The following is a 17,424-nucleotide window of genomic DNA, read 5'->3' on the forward strand; positions in this document are numbered from 1 at the left end:
GGAAGTCCAAGGACCACCCACCTCCATCCAGGTCTAGTAAGGTGAGCATCCACGAAACTGCCTAGGCTCCCACGAAACCAATAGGTACAGTAGGATCAAAAACCCAATGCCATTGTTCTTGAGGTCTCAGTAGTCCTCATTGTCCACTATGTTCAGCGAGACCGGTTTTAACCCAGGCTTTTTTCAGACCCAGGCCAGCTGGCCTTGATGAGTTCCCGATAGAACATCCCCATTGTCCCAGTGTGTGGGTGCACCCCTCGCGGTCCTGAGTTCCTTGCTTGTGCTCTCTCTCCTTCTGCTCCTGATTTGGACCTTGAGATTTCAGTCCGGTGCACACTAAAAGTACCTTTCTACTATGAACTATTTCACAGAATTTCTTCATCTCAGATAAGTTATCACTTCTCTCCTAGTCTACTTCATCCTCTTTTCTCCCCCTCCTTTGTTTGAATAATTCAGAAGATAAATTAAGTAGATTCATATCTATGCTATTTTAAATGCTGTATGATTCCACGTAAGTGTGTCTATGGTTGTCATTCAGAAGGATTGATGATGTCTACTAAATTTAGATGTTAGTAGAGAACATATTGTAGGTGTGATACTCAGTTAGTAAATAGATACTAGTAGTTGGATATTTCAACCACTCTAGCTCTTGGTTGTCAGAATATGCAGAATCTGTCCTCAATGTGACTTACTTTCTGAAAGTCAGTTCTCAGATGTAACACATATCTAACCTGGCTAATGTGATTTCCTAGGATTATTACACGTTCCCAAAGCTCTGATTTATTTGTTCATTTGCATTAACATGAGCCATGATCTTTCAAATTTCAAGAAATTTCCAGACAGGTGTTGGGTGAATCATTAAGTATAAGGTACATATTCCTCTGACTTTCTTAAACTTTAGTTCTCTGTCTCTTGCAAGCTACTGTCATTACAGGCATAATGCTCTCACAGTTAAGGTTAGAACTGCATATAATAAACAAAAACAGACACTTTTATTTGTCCATCTTGAGTATTCTACTATTTTGGTCACAATTTTTGCTTTTACTTTTGCCACTATTTCATCATTGACATAAAATATGAATAAGGGAATACATGGCAGTTTATAATGCTCAAGATTAAGGGTTTTTCACAATGCTGGTAATATGTCACTAAATAATAATTTGCCTTTACATATTGATCTATTTGTGGATTTAATTAAGTCTTAGTGGCCACTTCCAACTCAAATTTCATGAGGTCTATCAAATTACACTCCATCTGTGGATGTCTATAGCTCACTTAACATTTCGAGAGTGCCCCCAATTTTTATTTCAGACAGTGTTTCACTGTCTAGCCCTGGGCCTGCCTGGAATTCACAGAGATCCACCTGCCTATGCTTCCCAAGTGCTGAGATTACAGGCGTACCCCAAGCCTTATGAAGGCCCTTTTGTTGTGATTAGAATTGGAGATAAGTATCTCTTCATGCCTATCCAATATCCTAAGCAAAATTAATTAATTGGCAAATATATTAAATTGAATATGTTTATAGCTAATTTTATTACCACTATTATTATGCAACAATGATTGAACAAATTCTCTTTACTAGCTTGAGCCATGTTTGTACCTTGTAGACTTATTAACTACAACTACTATCTTAAAGTGTATAGACTTATTGATCATAGCTATATTCAAGTGTTATCAATAATCTAGATGGAGTGTGATGTAGTTAAGATGTGGCTTTTCCATTTAAAAAATATCACATAGGCATTTACAGCATGAAGAAAATCTGATCAAGTACTTAGTGAATACCTTTATGCCAGATGCTGAAACTGTAAAAGCCTCAAACAAAAACCTGCAGATAAATTTACAAGCAAACAAAATAACAAGCTACAACAGCACACTGCAACTTAAGTTGCTGCAAGACTCAGCAAGCCCTGCCTAAAAATTAAAAGCCATTTTGAAATGAATTAAATTGAAAGCAGAAGCTGAATACATGTTTTGTTATGTAATTTATATCATTTCCGGTTGCATGATAGGATGTGAGGAATGAATGGTTTCTAAAAGAGCTGAAGGGCAATGGGGGTGGATATGTGTATTACAGTGTGGATTGAATTAAGATGATAGGATTTATTCAGTAGTACCTCAGTGTAACAACAAAAGTTAATTCATATATTGCAAAATCATCCTGGAATAGACAATCGTTTTAGGAACTAGAAAATAGCAAGACTGAATGAATGATTTTCATCAGTTATTTGACTCTAATGGTCCATTCTACCTCTGTATCTTTCTCAGTTTATCCTAGGGAACTTTGAGTAGTCTGGGTTTTGTTTGCATATTGTTCTTTCGAGGTCTGTGAAGAATTGTGCTGGGATTTTGATGGGGATTTCACTGAATCTATAGATTGCTTGTGGTAGGATTTCCTTTATGTCTTTTTACTGTGTTGATTGTATGTATCCAACAGTATGGGAGATTTTTTCCATTTTCTCATATTTTTCACAATTTCTTCTGTCAAAGACTTAAAGTTCTTGTCATACAGGTCTTTTATGTCTTTGATTAGTTTACCCCAAGATATTTTGTGTTATTGTAGCTATTGTAAAAGGTGATGTTTCTCTGATTTCTTTTCAGTCCCTTTATCATTTGTATTTAGGAGAGCTACTTTTTTTTAAGTTGATCTTGCATCCTGCCATATTACTGTAACTGTTTATCAGCTATAGGAGTTCCTTTGTAGAATTTGTGGGGTCAGTTATGTGTACTATATCATATCATCTGCAAATAGCAAAAGTTTGAATTTTTTCTTTCCAATTAGTGTCCCTTTGAACTCCCTTTGTTGTCTTATTGTTCTAGATAGAATTTCGAGTACTATGTTGAATAGATATGGAGATAGTGAACAGCCTTGTCTTGTTCCTGATTTTAGTAGTGGAATCGCTTTGAGTTTTTCTCCATTATTTGATGTTTGGCTGTCAGCTTGCTGTATATTGCCTTTATTATGTTTAGAAAACGGTCCTTGTGAAGGAGTGTTGGGTTTTATTTAATGCTTTTTTCAGCATTTAATGAGATGATCAGATTTTATTTCATTTTGTTTATATGGTAGACGATGTTGATTTTCGTATGTTGAACCATCCCTGTATCTCTGGGAGTGAATAAGAGTGAATTCGTTGCATATATAGAGCTGATTCCTTCTGAATTGAGCTTTATGCTGTAGAAGTTAACAGCTGTCAACATAAGTTATCTTTGAGTGAAAATAGCACTTCATTCACAAGACAAAGTTGATAGAAGAAAATTATTAAATTTGGTTACACTCTGTGCATGCTAATGTATATACAAAGGCCACAAACCATCCTATCTCAAGGTACCCTTTAATTTGAATTTTAAGAGGTAAAGCCCAGAATTTGGATGCAAAATTCCTTCCCTATAATAATTTCTAATGAACTCTTGTTAGAAACTTCACAGTGATTTCAGTTCCCAATTTGTTTTTCAATTATTCAAATGAAACAGAGGACCATGTTAGATGTTCCACAGACTAAATGAAAGTAATGGGAGACAGTCCTCTATAAGAAGTCTAAATGGGAAACTATAATAAGTGTTTGACAAACAGCTTATTGGACTTATAAAACTACATTATGCAGAGATGTGCACAGAAAAAAATGTTGACATAGTTTTTATTTGCAAGAAATTTTTACCTAGTAACAATTCATACCTATAACAGTGTAAATGAGAAAAGCGTTTTCTGTTTCAGATGTAGATAAGGGAATGAACTTAAATCCTGTGGGTGTGCCATTGTCCTAGAAGTTAAGAGACATTATCCAGACAAATAGTAATAATAATCGCTCAGGAAAATCCCTTAACAATCTTAAGATATGCGGCACACAGTGATATTTTTTTCCCTTCTGCCCCTTAAGGTCTTCAGCACAAAGCTCTATACAGATAGAAATGTAAAAACATGTCAACAGGCAGTTTAGTGGTAACTACAGTGCAGATAGGACACACAGTGCCTCATGTTGTAGAATCAGAATGGCTGCATCATGACATAATTTTGCCTTATTCTCATCACAAAATGTCCAATGCCAAGAAAAGCTGTGAAGAAGCGAGCTGAAAAACTCACCGTACTTTAGTGCCAAAGTGATCTTAATCGTGGGACTTTTATTTTTTTGGTTTATTTCCCTTGACATTTGATGCAAATCAAATTCAAATGAATACAAGGGGAAATCACATTGCACTCATTACTTGTTTCTGTAAATTATGGGCGGAGACAAATTCATTTTTCTCATAAAAAAATTAGTGCTCTGACATCCAGCAATCTGTTTTACACATTTCAAGATGCAAAACAATTGCAGAAATCTTAAAAGAGCCGTTTTGTTTGCAGCTTGTCGACCAGGCTTCTACAAGGCCTCAGATGGTATTGCCAAGTGTGCTAAGTGCCCACCACACAGCTCAACACATGAAGATGGTTCAATGAACTGCAGGTGTGAGAATAATTATTTCCGGGCAGACAAAGACCCTCCATCCATGGCTTGTACCCGTGAGTAGTTCTGCTGCAACCCATGCTCCATGTTTGGTTTGGTTTGTTTTATCCTGTGGCTGTGCTGTTTGTTTTTGAGGGGTGTGTGTCTGTGTGTGTGTGTGTGAATGTGCGTATGTGTGTATGAAGCATTGCCCTTTTCTTTCTGTTTTCCATATGCAAACTGAAAACTCTCTGTTTCCCTCTTCATGCTTGACTCATCTCAAATGCAACATTTATCACATAAATATGAATTTGTTTCAAAAAAAATTTCCTGCAATGCAACACCATATAAAGTAAATGCAATTCTGTATCTGACTTTAGAATCTCACAATGAATTTACTCCCCAGTACAGGGATGGTTACAATTGGGGATTTAGGTTTGGGGATTTTTATTATCTTTTTCTATCTCTTGGTCATAGATCGCGGTAAATAAAAAAGGTCGGGGGCAGGAACTAAGATTTATAAACATAATCCTGAAGTTTTCATAACTATTAACCAGGGTATTGGATATAGTAGTAAATTTCTTTGTTGGACACTGTAAATAGATCCTCCATCATGAGGAGAAATTTCCAGTTCATAGCTGGGCGAGATCATTCCTCTTGAATCCATGTGCCTATAATCTCATGGATCCTCTGCGGATGAATTGGAGCCGATAATAAGAACAGGATAGATATTTACCTCTTCGCGTCCTTTATTAGTTACCCATTTCCTGTTTAGTGGAAATCAGAGGCAATGTTCACTAATCTTTGCGGAACTATTTTGCAGGCCCTCCATCCGCACCAAGAAATGTTATCTCTAACATAAACGAGACCTCAGTTATCCTGGACTGGAGCTGGCCCCTGGACACAGGAGGCCGGAAAGATATCACCTTCAACATCATATGTAAAAAATGCGGGTGGAATGTGAAGCAGTGTGAGCCTTGCAGCCCCAACGTCCGCTTCCTCCCTCGGCAGCTCGGACTCACCAACACCACGGTGACAGTGACAGACCTCCTGGCACACACTAACTACACCTTTGAGATCGATGCCATTAATGGGGTGTCAGAGCTGAGCTCACCACCGAGACAGTTTGCTGCAGTCAGCATCACGACTAATCAGGCTGGTGAGTACACTTTGGCGACTTCAGACTTCGGCTGTCTTGTCCATCCAGGCTCTGTGTGGGCAGAGCAAGCAAGGAAAACATGGTTGCATGGGGAAATGGAAAAGAAACCCCAGATTCTTCTCTAATCTCTTGTTCAGACAATTGTGGTACATTAGTAATTCAATTTAATTCTGTGAATCAGAATAAAACATATTTGCAAGGGAATTTCTAAAGTATTTTAAATGTATTGCTGCCTAGTTGAAATACTGAGATGACAAGGGGGGGGGGGCCTTGAAAACTTAACAGGTAATAGAGATTTGCAAAGACCAGACAGGCAGCTTAAGAATATATATTGGTTAAATTGGATTCATATTTAGTTTTTTATTTAGTATTGTGAGGAAGGCCTGAGTATCATAGTTTTTTTTTGTTTTTTTTGTTTGTTTGTTTGTTTTTGCTTTTATTTTTTTAAGAGTGGGGAGTTTAAGCTGAATACAGGTAAGCCAGTAACTGAGCAATGAGCAAGTATGCATTTGCTTCCTCCTGTTCCTCAGTACAGGTGCCCCATGACCAGCTTTTAAAACTTCCTTTCACAAGAGACTCCCCCAATCAGTGGACTATTGCATAGACTCGTGAGCTAAAAGAACACCTTTCTCTCCTAATATCATTACACAGGTATTTTATCCAAGCAGCAAAAATAAAGCTAGAGCATCTCCCCTGGCTGTCTGAATAAGGTTAACTTAACTACAGCTCAGAGCTGACACTGGTTAATTTGTCTGTAATATGCCTCTGCTGGGTTACCATATTCTTAACAAATAGCTCAAATTCTGGTAGTTCTAATTCAGGAAGTTAGAGATACAGCAGGAAAGGTTAGACCTCAAACCTGCCATTCCCTAAACTCAGTATCTTAGTCCACCTTCATCTTCTGGGAATCAGTTTATAAGAAAGAAACCTCAGCATTTCAGGACTAGCACCCTCCTCCTGCCCCTGTTACTGGCAGGATAATGGACTATTACTTCTTTCACAGAATATCTACCAGTGGTTGCCTTTGTAATTCTCATTCCTAGGTTTTGTTCATATTGTTTGCCCTAACGTTGCTTCTAATGCCTTATCTTAGTGAAAATGTAGCTTTCTTTAACTTTTTCCATAGTGATGCACAAATGTCATCTGTGGGAATGTGTGATTTTCCAGCGGTTATTATCAACCATTACTTTGTTATTAGGAAACTTGTTTTGCCCCTCTTTATGTTAGACCCCAGTCTCACCAACAATGGATTTGCCTTTGCTACAGTTAATGGTATTTTCTATTTACACTTACGTTAAAAAGATGTGTAATGAGTTTATTTAACTATCTTTATATGGAAAGATGAACAATACCCATGTTATATATGACATGACTATGGTGTTTTTCCTGTCTAGTGAACACAGGAATTCTACAGTTTTAATGAGGTGATAAATGATTTACTGAAATCCTCTATTTCAAACTGATTTACTACTTTAAACAGGAGCATCAATCTGTGCTCTAATTATATCCTATGTCAAACAAGAACATTTAAAAATAAGCAGGAGCTCCTGTGCCCTATCTTATCATCCCCCTCTGGCTTTCAGGTAATGCATTAATCGGAAAATTAATAGTTCTGAATATATCCACTGAGAAGGGAGTGGCAAAGAGGCAACAGGAGAAGACTGGGATCTTACAAAATAGATGAGATTGTGTGTCCCACCCCCAGTGCCCGTTATAAATCAGTGAATGGGGCAGAGGTCCACTAGGAGTCACCCCTGACTCTTCCTAAACTGACTCCTCTTTCTTTCAATAGCAGATCTGACCCAGTGTGGAACAACAGAAATGATACGTTTATCACATGGTGTCTGTACCATTTTGTATGCCTGTGGGGGCAGAAGTTCTTTCTTTATCTTCAATCCCCAGGGTTTGTCAGCATGGTTATATGTAAGCAGCACTATGTCTATTGAGAACGCCTCTTTGTTTTACTTTATTCTTATTCCCGTGAAGGTTAATGGACTGGTAGCCTTATAAAACTAACCTCCCAGGCATTTGAAGGATGTGGCTGTGCTGGATATAAAGCCCCCGTGCTCCAATTCCTTCTGTTCTCTCTATCTCTGACTGGCTATAAAGGCCAAAAGGGAATGTGTTCCTTTTAATTTAGTTTCTGAGATTGAGTTTACTGATCCCCCTCTTGATTACATTGTTAAAGCTTCCAGATAACCACTTGATAAGGCACCTTCTAAATTGTAGAGGATTATGTGGTAAATTCGGATATCAGTTCCTAGCTCTCGATGCTTGCACAAAGCCAGTAAGATTAAAAACATAGACATGGTTCCTATATAAAGATTGTATCCATCAGTGAGGAAGTCAAACATGTAGAGGAAGAATTACAGATTGTAAAATAAACAAATTAAAGTTACAGTCTAAAATAAATTGCCACCTTTTACCTTATTCCTCCAAGTAGGAATATTTAACTTTCACTTCTGAAAATGTACATTCCACGGGTGGAATATACATCTGTTTAGCCTTAATCTCCACCATTGCACAGATGACGTTTAAGTATCCTACAGCAGATAACAAATTCAGATTAGATGAAGGGGCAGAGTCTGAGAATTTAGGAAATTTTGATTTCTCTGTCTGTTCAAATGCTTCTGCTGGCAAAGATCCAGACACGTTCCAAATATTTCATCAAGATTTCAAACTCCTTTATCTCTCCACCTAACTCTACTTCCACATCGTTCTTACACTGCTGTTCATGGTATGTCCCATGAAGCAAAGAACAGTAGTGCTAATCAGAAGATGGAGAGTGGCCGTAGAGCTTTCTGTCATGACCATCAACAGAAAACCTGACCATTACTATTTATTGCCCTGGGGCTTTTAAAGGGAGACTCTGCACAAAATTACCTCTGTCATATCCAATATTCTTAAGACCGAATCTCATCATTTATTCCATAATACTCAGATGATTTTTCTCCTTACTTCCTTTTTTTTAAAAAAATAAAGTATTTGAAATTAGGATGTTTTAAAATTATTTTATTTATTTGAGATTTTAATATAATTACGTCATTTCCCTCTTCCCTTTTCTCATTCAAAACTCTCCCACATAATCCTTCTTGTTTTCTTCCAAATTCATTGCCTTTCTTGTCATTATCTGTTGTTAAATATAACTTGTCCTTTCCCTCTTTCTCTTTCCTCTTACCAACTCCTCCAGTGGAACCCCTTCCTGTTCCCTCTCAAATTTATGGTTTTCTTTTCCTTGTTATGTTATCTACACTAATATAAATTCACAAAATATGAATACAAATTTCCCATAGTGTTACAGATATATGATTTCAGGGATGACTAATTTGTACTGAATAGCCAGTTAGTAGGCTCATCTCTGGAGAAGACTATTTATACCGTTATGATTATTCTGTTATGATTATGTCTGTAGTTTCTGGTCTAGGGTTACCAGCCCATGAAATTTTACTCTTTCATGGTAGCATGTCTATTGGTGTTGTTTGGGTCTTCTTTAGGCAGCGATGTGGTTGGATGAAGATTTCCTGTCATTTCTAGGAATTAGCAATCTCACAAAGATTTCATGGTCTTCCGGTTCTTACACTCCTTCCATTCTCTCTTGTATGATGTTGGGTACAGGAGTTGAGTTGTAGATGACTCATTGGTATTAGGCATGATGTGGTGACTTGTTCTCTGCCTTTTGACCAACTTTGGATTTCTATAATTATCTAAATCTGTTGTCAAAGTAATTTCTTTGATGAGGGGTGGGGAACTACACTCACCTCTATAAGAACAAGTATTTTACAAGCAGTTAGGAATTAAGCTATCATAGTAGGGTGATGGTATAAGGTTCTCTTCTATAGTCCATAACTTCACTAGCCCTAGAATGTTGCCTGGGTCTCCAATATCTGGCATCATTTTCCTTCTATTGAGTGGACCAGAAGGCGATTAAATAGCTGTTGGTTACCACCAGGGTAGGAGCACCACTAGTGTGCCTACAGGGATATATCTCCTTTCTGACCATTGATGTGGACTGTCGGTGTCCCAGCTGCTTGTGTTGTATTGATTGCTTCCTTCCCTTGGAAGCTTGTAAAGTCTCAAAAGAGGATGCTTTCAGGTTTGCTCCAGGTATAATTCTTCAAATCCTGTGTGATGTGAATGGTGCTTCAATAATAGGGACTTAACTTCAGTCTCTGAGGAAACCAAGGGCAACAATAATAGGCATTACACATACATAATTTTTAGCCACAGGCTTTATCTGTATCTTCCCATGGGAAAGTTAACAATAAATAATATGTTCTTTTATTTCTAATTTTTCAGGACAACTTTTTTAAAGATGGCACACTTGAAACCTCAATAAAATCAAAGCACTGTTGTTCTTACTCATATTCATCAATAAACTGTTGTCAGCTGTTCTACTAATATTCCCGTGACATGAACAAATGGTTGACTTTTTATGCTTTCAGATTCTATCTATAATACAGATTTTATTCCACAGTATCAAATAATAGAGCTGGGGATATGGTTTGGTGAGGGCTTATTTATAGTGAGTTAAAATTTCTGTATCAAAAAACCACAAAACAAGAAAAAAAAATCCTACTAGCTTATTTTTAGTGTGTGTGTGTGTGTCTGTGTCTGTATACTTACGTGTGTGCATACATATATTCAGGTGTGCTCCCATGACCATGCATGTGGGGTTGTATATTTTCCGCCCTTGATCTCCACATTATTCTGAAGTTTACTTCTTTGCCTAGACTGCCTGGCCTATGAACATCCTGACCCCCAGAATCTTTGTATCTCTGTGTTTCCCCTAGTGCTAAGCTTACAGCACTAGGTTACATAGATCAGAATGCTATAGCTATTTCCAGAAGACTATTTTTGTTTTATTGAATCAACCCTATTTTAATTTTCTTCTATTGAAATTATTTCAGACAGTGTTTTACAGTTGACTTGTGAGATATATTGCTAGTATTTCTGTTATGGATTGCGTGTTATAACAGAACACATTTCTTAGTATGGATTTATATAGTAGAACAAAACTTTTGTTGGTGGATCTCATCAATTTCACTTCAGAAGTATTAGTCTGTTATTTTCATCAGCTCTGATAGTTGTACATACAAGATCATTTTTTATTAAAATCCTAATATCAAAAATATAGAAAATAATCAGTTTTAAAATGACTTGTATTTATATGTTTATATGTATACATGTTAATAAGTTTATATATGTAAGGCATGATGAATTGAGAATACAGAATTATAGAAGGTATAAAATTCTCTCATAAGCTAATGAGGTCTAATAGATTTGAGAGAACAATGCTTCTTCTCTGATAAATTTAAACTCGGTTAGTTTTACTCGTGTGTGTGTGTGTGTACACTCATCTGTATGCATGTATATGTTCAGCTATATTCTTATGGCCATGAATGTGGGGATGCATATCATTTTCCACTGTTCTTCCTATCAACCTTAAGTTCACTACTTTTTCTAGACTGATTGGCCTGTGACCATCCTGCCCACCCGGATCTTTATATCTCTGTGTTTTCCCTAGTTCTAAGGTTACAGGTGCATGAAAACTCATGTATATTTTATGTGGGTACTGGAAAACTGAACTCAAATCTTCATGTCTATATATCAAACACTTTAGACAATGACTAATATTTCTAGTTTTACTCTTAAGCATCTTGCGCATTCTATTCAGATTGTTTGTATGATAGAACTTTGAGATTGGAAGAACAAATTCATAAAATCATATTTCATACAGTACTGATTATATGTTGAGTGATTAATACTTGGTAGTTTTAACTTTTAATAACAATTTAGAATATTTAACAATAGACTCTCAAAGATCTAAACATATTTTAGATAATTCATGGTTTCATTTGACAATAAATAACATACTTGATTAGTTGTTGTTTTGTGTGTTTTCCGAGCATTGATGGAACACCTACTATGAGGCAACTACTATATCTCATGCACTATATGAACAAAATGATGATTAAGATGTGGTAACTATCTTCAAGGAGCTCCCATCAAGGAGATTTGAAAAGTTCTAAAAACCCTGCATGAAATTGATTGGTTTGGCTGTGGAAACGCAGGCAGGCCAGCTGCCAAGAAGCTCCAAGAAGCACCTGCAGCTGAATGAAGACAACAAGTAATTTATCTTGCATTCAGATAGTAGCTGACTCTATTCAATGCCATCATCCTTTTCCCTCATTGGTTAAGTATAAACCTAAGTGCCTACACATTCTACATGATTCTAATTCTAGTACCCCCCTCTCTCTCTCTCTCTCACACACACACACATACATACACAAGCCTACCACTTATAACTTGAAACAGAAATATTATCACAAGAACAAATCCCCAGTTCTGAAACTAACAGGCACAGAAGGTTGAAGATTTCAAGACCAAACTGAGGTGTATAATAAACCTTTATCTCCCTCAAAAAGGAAGGATATAGACAGGTAGATATATGATGATAGGTAGAAACACAGAAAGATAGATATATATATGCATAGAGACATACTTACTTACATACATGCATAGATGATAGATAGACAAGAAAGATAAATGATAGGTAAATACATACATACTTATAGACATATATGCATACATACATAGAATAAAGATGGACAGATTGCTAAATAGATAGGTAGGTTATAGATAGATATATACATGCATGCATATATGACTAATTGATGAATATCTAGCTAGAGAGATACATACATACATATTACATACATACACACAAACATACATACATACACGGTAGGCAGATAGATATGTAAATAGGCTAGATAGATAGACAGATGTAGTTTGGTTGCTAGATTCCTATGCTCTTCATAGGGAAAGAAGAAAAGATCCACTTTGAATTTTATTAGTTTCTGTTGCTGTTATAAAATAGTCTTGAAACAATCAAACTTGGTACTGTGAGATAAAATGATCTTGTTCTTTCCTGAGGCCTTTGTTAAAGAGCATCTTTGCAACTGTCCAAGAGGCCTCCCATCAGCCAGTTCAGTGTTATCAATTAATTTGTCTGTGTTTATACATGTTGGTGAATCATGCTTCCTATTGGTATAAAATGCAATATTTTACACAGATATAATATACCCTTACTTATTTCTGTTACGTAACCCAATTGCCAGGAATCCTATTAAACGGAATTCGCATTATTGGTCATTTGGCCACTGAAAATAAGATACAGCCTTTTGTAGGACTGGGTGGATCTACGTAAATGGAAGAGGCACCATGAGAACCACAACTGATAGGGGTTTGCAGGGTTTACTTGCAGTCTCTCGATGTGGTAATTTACTAGAACAGTGGCTTGAGCACTCGGCATTTGTTTTCTGAGCAACATCTCACATAGAAAAAAAAATGTTCACTTTCAGACTCTTATGTAGAGGGCATACAGGCTAGTACAGATAAAGACACTGAAATAAACAAAAAAGTAATGACTTCTGTAGCCCACAGCAGAGCACAGGTCTTGCCTTCTCCATGCTTTGTAAATAGAAACCTTTAAGTTTCTAGTCTTCTAGTTAAGAACCATGTTTTTGACTGTTATACGTAGCCTTGGATACAGCTTGAAAACTGATACGAGGAGTGCTTCATAAAAGAAGCGCAGATGTTCAGTGTGTGATATATTTCCTTCTTACCCCAGTGGCCTTATAAAAAGGGCTTGAAGATCAGCTTATAACAAGTCAACTAAGGACATGATATAGAGAGGCCCCCGGTTCAGTGGCTGTTATTACAGCTGTGTCCCATTACGTATTAGATGCCTAGAACATGCCTGCATCCCGAGTGGCATTCGTCTTTTGAATTTCAAACATTCCTACCATAAATAAAGATTTAATGCTTTTTAAAAAATGTTTCACAGTTTAGTCTAAGGAATACTGAAAGGTCCCTTTAACTTGATAGCATTCCCCTTTCGGGGTTCCTGGAGCTAAGATGCACATTTTCCGAGGGCTCACCTCCACGGACCTGTGTCCCTCTTCCCTCTGCCCATTTCCTGCTATTCCCTTAGCCTGGGGAGGCGATAATAACTTGAGTTTCACAAACCACCAGTGTGGGGACCAAATGAGAACTGGCCTTTGAACATGTCTTAATAATTTCGCCCTTTTGACAACTCCCTAATAGGAGCGATCTAAATCTAGCATAAATGGCAACAGTACTGCTGTGGGGAAGATGAATCTGAGATATGCATTTAAAAAAGTGAGAGCTTTGCAATGCTTCTCTCCAGAGCCCTAATTATAATTCAAAGAACTTAAAGTCTTACCATTTAAAGAAAAAAAAAAAACTTTAACAAAGTTGTGTCTGGGGTGCCTCCACTGGTAATTAGAGACCGCAGTTATTCCTTTAAAAATAAATAGTAAGAGTGTTGTTCTTTTTATCTTTTGAAAGATCAAGTGGCTCTAGTCATTTAGTGTCTGATCATATTTTTTTTTCCAAAATGAACTTATCTGCTATCTTAAAGAATGAACCATTGAAGGGAGGAAATTTGTTTCCTGGGTCTTTGACTCTGGAAGAAACCCTGCCATTTTCCTTTTGTTCTCCACATACTTGTTGCGATGATAGGAGATTAGTTTGGGAGTTATTTCTGCATTAACAACTGCTTCTGGGAATGAGCTGTGCAGGGGGAGCAGCTGGCCTGGCTGTCTCCTGCAGTTGCTGCCAGGCAGCTGCATTTCTTGTCGGCATTGCTTTATGGGGGCTCCTGTCCTCACTGGAGTCACCTGCACGACCTGATTTGATTTTGTTTTTATCTAGGCACCAACCCTGCAGCCAGAAACCTTTCTATGACCACTGCAATGAGCAGCCCAGATAGTGTGAACCAGTGTGTGAGTGAAGGTGTTGGGAGGTGAGAAAAGGACGAAGGTGCTTGTAAAAAGTCCCAGATCAAACCCCACCTGGGAGGAGAGGCTGGGAAAGCTGGAGTCTGGAGTCCTTGTCCTGTAGAGAAGAAACAGCAGCAGTATCAACAGTTCCAAGCATAGACCCAAAGGTTGAAGCTTTACATTTTTTTCACAGTTAAAGAGAGAATGATCTCATGGATCAGGGCTATATTTAACTCAAACTAGGAGATTAGTCTGGCCTATATATTATTAATTACTTTGTCCTAAGATTTTACTAAACAGATTCATGCCAACACAAACTGCTAATATTTGAAAGGTATCTAATGGTGACGTGCAAGAAAATACTGTCAGTTCACTGTGTGTAAAACTGCAGAGGTACCTTTATTTCATGAGTAATTTTTAGTTTTATGAGTTGTTTTACCAAAAAAAAAAAACCCTTTGAATTATATTAGTATCAGTCAAGTCCTTTAGAGAAACAGTATTTGTGTGTCTATGAAGTCCAACAGAGAGATATACAGAGGTATCAATATCAAGAGTTAGAGACATAAGATTTTAATAATTTAGTACATGCTTGTTTGGGTCTGGAATGTCCAGACTCCACAGAGTGGGCTGGCAAGCTGTAGAGGAGGAAAACTTATCATAGCCACATCAAACTTGACAGACTAAATTCAGAATTTTGATTTCTTTTGTTACCTTCTCCTTTTTTTTTTTGCCTCCTCTGCATTTCAAACAATTAGATAAAGCCCACCAATATTGTGATGTTTGTTATGATTTTCTCTGAAACTATTATTTTAAATTCTTACTTCATTTGGAAAAACACCTTCATCTAGGCATTAATATTATTGCATGACCAAGTATCATGGCTCCATAGTTAGTGAACTTGCCCTGTGAAATTATCACTGTCCCCATGTCAGTGGTCTTATATATTGTATCTTTGCTACATCATATTTAAGAAAACATTCAGGAAACGTGAGTACACTCACTCATATATAAATTTTCTACATCAGCCATGCAGTCATGCTGGAATTTTCTTCCTGTGGTTCTGAATTCTTGCTTAGCAGATGTTTGTTGAGTCTTACTTAGATAGTATTCAGCCTACGAAAAAAAATATTATTTTATTCAAAATATGTGAAATTTCAAGAGTCCTATGGGTGATCTCTTTTAAATACCAATGAATTTTAAGTTAAATCTATATCTGTAATTGTGAGAAACTGTATCAAATTCTGAGAAAGTTGCACTATAGCATATTTCCTGGTAAGCGTCTCCATGTGCATAAGGTCAATTGGGGTTCACCTTCTTTCCACATGGCTTTTTAATAACAACAGAAGCAATGTCAGATACGCTGAGATAGGCTTCCGTGAACACTTCTTTCCTGTGTTCAAGAGATGTTTTGTTCCTACTGCACGTACCGGCTTTGTAGGAGCCTAGGCAGTTTGGATGCTCATCTTACTAGACCAAGAAGGAGGTAGGTGGGTGGTCCTTGGACTTCCCACAAGGCAGGGAACCCAGACTGCTCTTAGGGCTGATGAGGGAGGGGGACGTGATTGGGGGAGGGAGAGGGAAAGGGGAGGGGGTAAAGAGACAGAAATCTTTAATAAATAAATAAATAATTAAAAAAAGAGATGTGCTTCTGTCCAGGAAATAGCTATTCTACCATCAGGCAAGTGCTTGCCCCTTGTCTTTGAGCAGTAGTAATGATGAAGACCCTTAGCTAAGTGAATTTTAGGTTCACAGTTCCTAACATAGTCATTGAATGTCTTCCAGCACAGCAGCATGTACTGACTTTCAGCCAGTACTGCAGGTTAAGTTTCTGAAAATAATTGGGAGATACCTAAAACACTCTGCAGATGAATTTGGTCAACAAGCTCTTGGGAAGTTCTTGGAAAGAAGAGCTCTTCCCATGTATAAGATTGCAGACAGTCATGATGTCTACATGCCCCTCACATTTTAACTTGAACTTGAGTGAACTGCTTGACCAGAGTCCATGCGTACTGAGTTGTCTGGAATAGGAAAGCCTTTGTGAAAATACAGATTTATGTAAACTAATATTATCTTAGTACCCCAAAAAACAGCAAATATTTTTCTGTTTTATTCAAATTAAAATATTATTTTTATTACCAATATTTTCTGGATTACTTTAACTATAAAGATTTTTTGCACCCATTTATGTTTGGTTTCTTCCCCAACCTGTCATAGAGTACAAATATGTTGTAAACCAGTATAATATAAAGTTTACACTACCCTTTAACTGATACTCAAATATTTCAAGTATTCTTTGTAGCTTCTTAAACATTTCTATAAAATTCTGTTCATGTCTGGTCTGTGTTAAGCAGATAAGTGGACATATGTTTTTGTCTATACGAGTTCTTATTGTTGATGAAAAACTTTGAAAAGCATATTCAGAAACTAGGTGACATGGTTCATGCCTATAATCTTAGCATTTTGCAAGTTGAGACAAAAGAATTACACCAGAAAAGCTAGGGCTATAATGAGGCAATGTCTCAAGAAATGAAAGGAAGTAAGGATGGGAAGGAGGTAGGAAGAAAAAGAGGGAGGAAAGAAGAAAAGATGGAGAGAGGGAAGAATGAAGGAAGGCAAGGAAGGAGGCTGTCAGCAAAGAGAGGATAGGACCAACTTTTATTTTTTGAGTCAGAGAGAGAAAGCAACAGAAGAGGCAAGCTGCAGATTTCAGCAACTGCCAAGACAAGGATTACAGTAACAGAAAAAGCTAATAAAGAAGGGGGGATGGAAAGGTAAAGACATTGCAAGGCAGAGAAAAAAAATACTAAGAAAAATATGAACAAAGATCCGCTTGGAACAGACAATCGTTCCAACCTTGCTATTTCCTTTCCTGTCTTTATCATGTCCCTTTTCTCCTCTGAACCCATTCTAACCTTAGTCAGCGCTCATTGTCTTCTTCAAAGTCCACCTCTTTTAAAGTCTGTCCACGCAAGAATCAGTCACGATTACAATTATTCTATTATTTTTCCCCAGCACCTTTGCTCCTTGTATTATATAGTGA

At 37.2% G+C, this 17,424-nt stretch overlaps 1 protein-coding gene and 1 long non-coding RNA gene across 3 annotated transcripts in view; one reads left to right on the plus strand and one right to left on the minus strand.

Annotated features, from left to right (window-relative positions):
• Epha3 (EPH receptor A3) overlaps positions 1-17,424 on the plus strand; it is a 291,595-nt gene that overhangs the window by 192,713 nt on the left and 81,458 nt on the right. For both annotated transcript variants that reach the window (XM_050149030.1, XM_050149032.1), the window contains exons 4-5: positions 4,340-4,495; positions 5,242-5,577. In XM_050149030.1, the coding sequence (XP_050004987.1) occupies positions 4,340-4,495; positions 5,242-5,577 (492 nt within the window). The remainder of the gene's footprint in view (positions 1-4,339; positions 4,496-5,241; positions 5,578-17,424) is intronic.
• Positions 1-17,424, minus strand: part of LOC126505781 (uncharacterized) — a 347,236-nt gene that overhangs the window by 152,979 nt on the left and 176,833 nt on the right. The window lies entirely within an intron of this gene.

This window comes from Alexandromys fortis, unplaced genomic scaffold, assembly GCF_014885135.2.
Source record: "Alexandromys fortis isolate MF-2015 unplaced genomic scaffold, M_Fortis_MF-2015_v1.1 scaffold_4, whole genome shotgun sequence".
Taxonomy (NCBI): domain Eukaryota; kingdom Metazoa; phylum Chordata; class Mammalia; order Rodentia; family Cricetidae; genus Alexandromys; species Alexandromys fortis.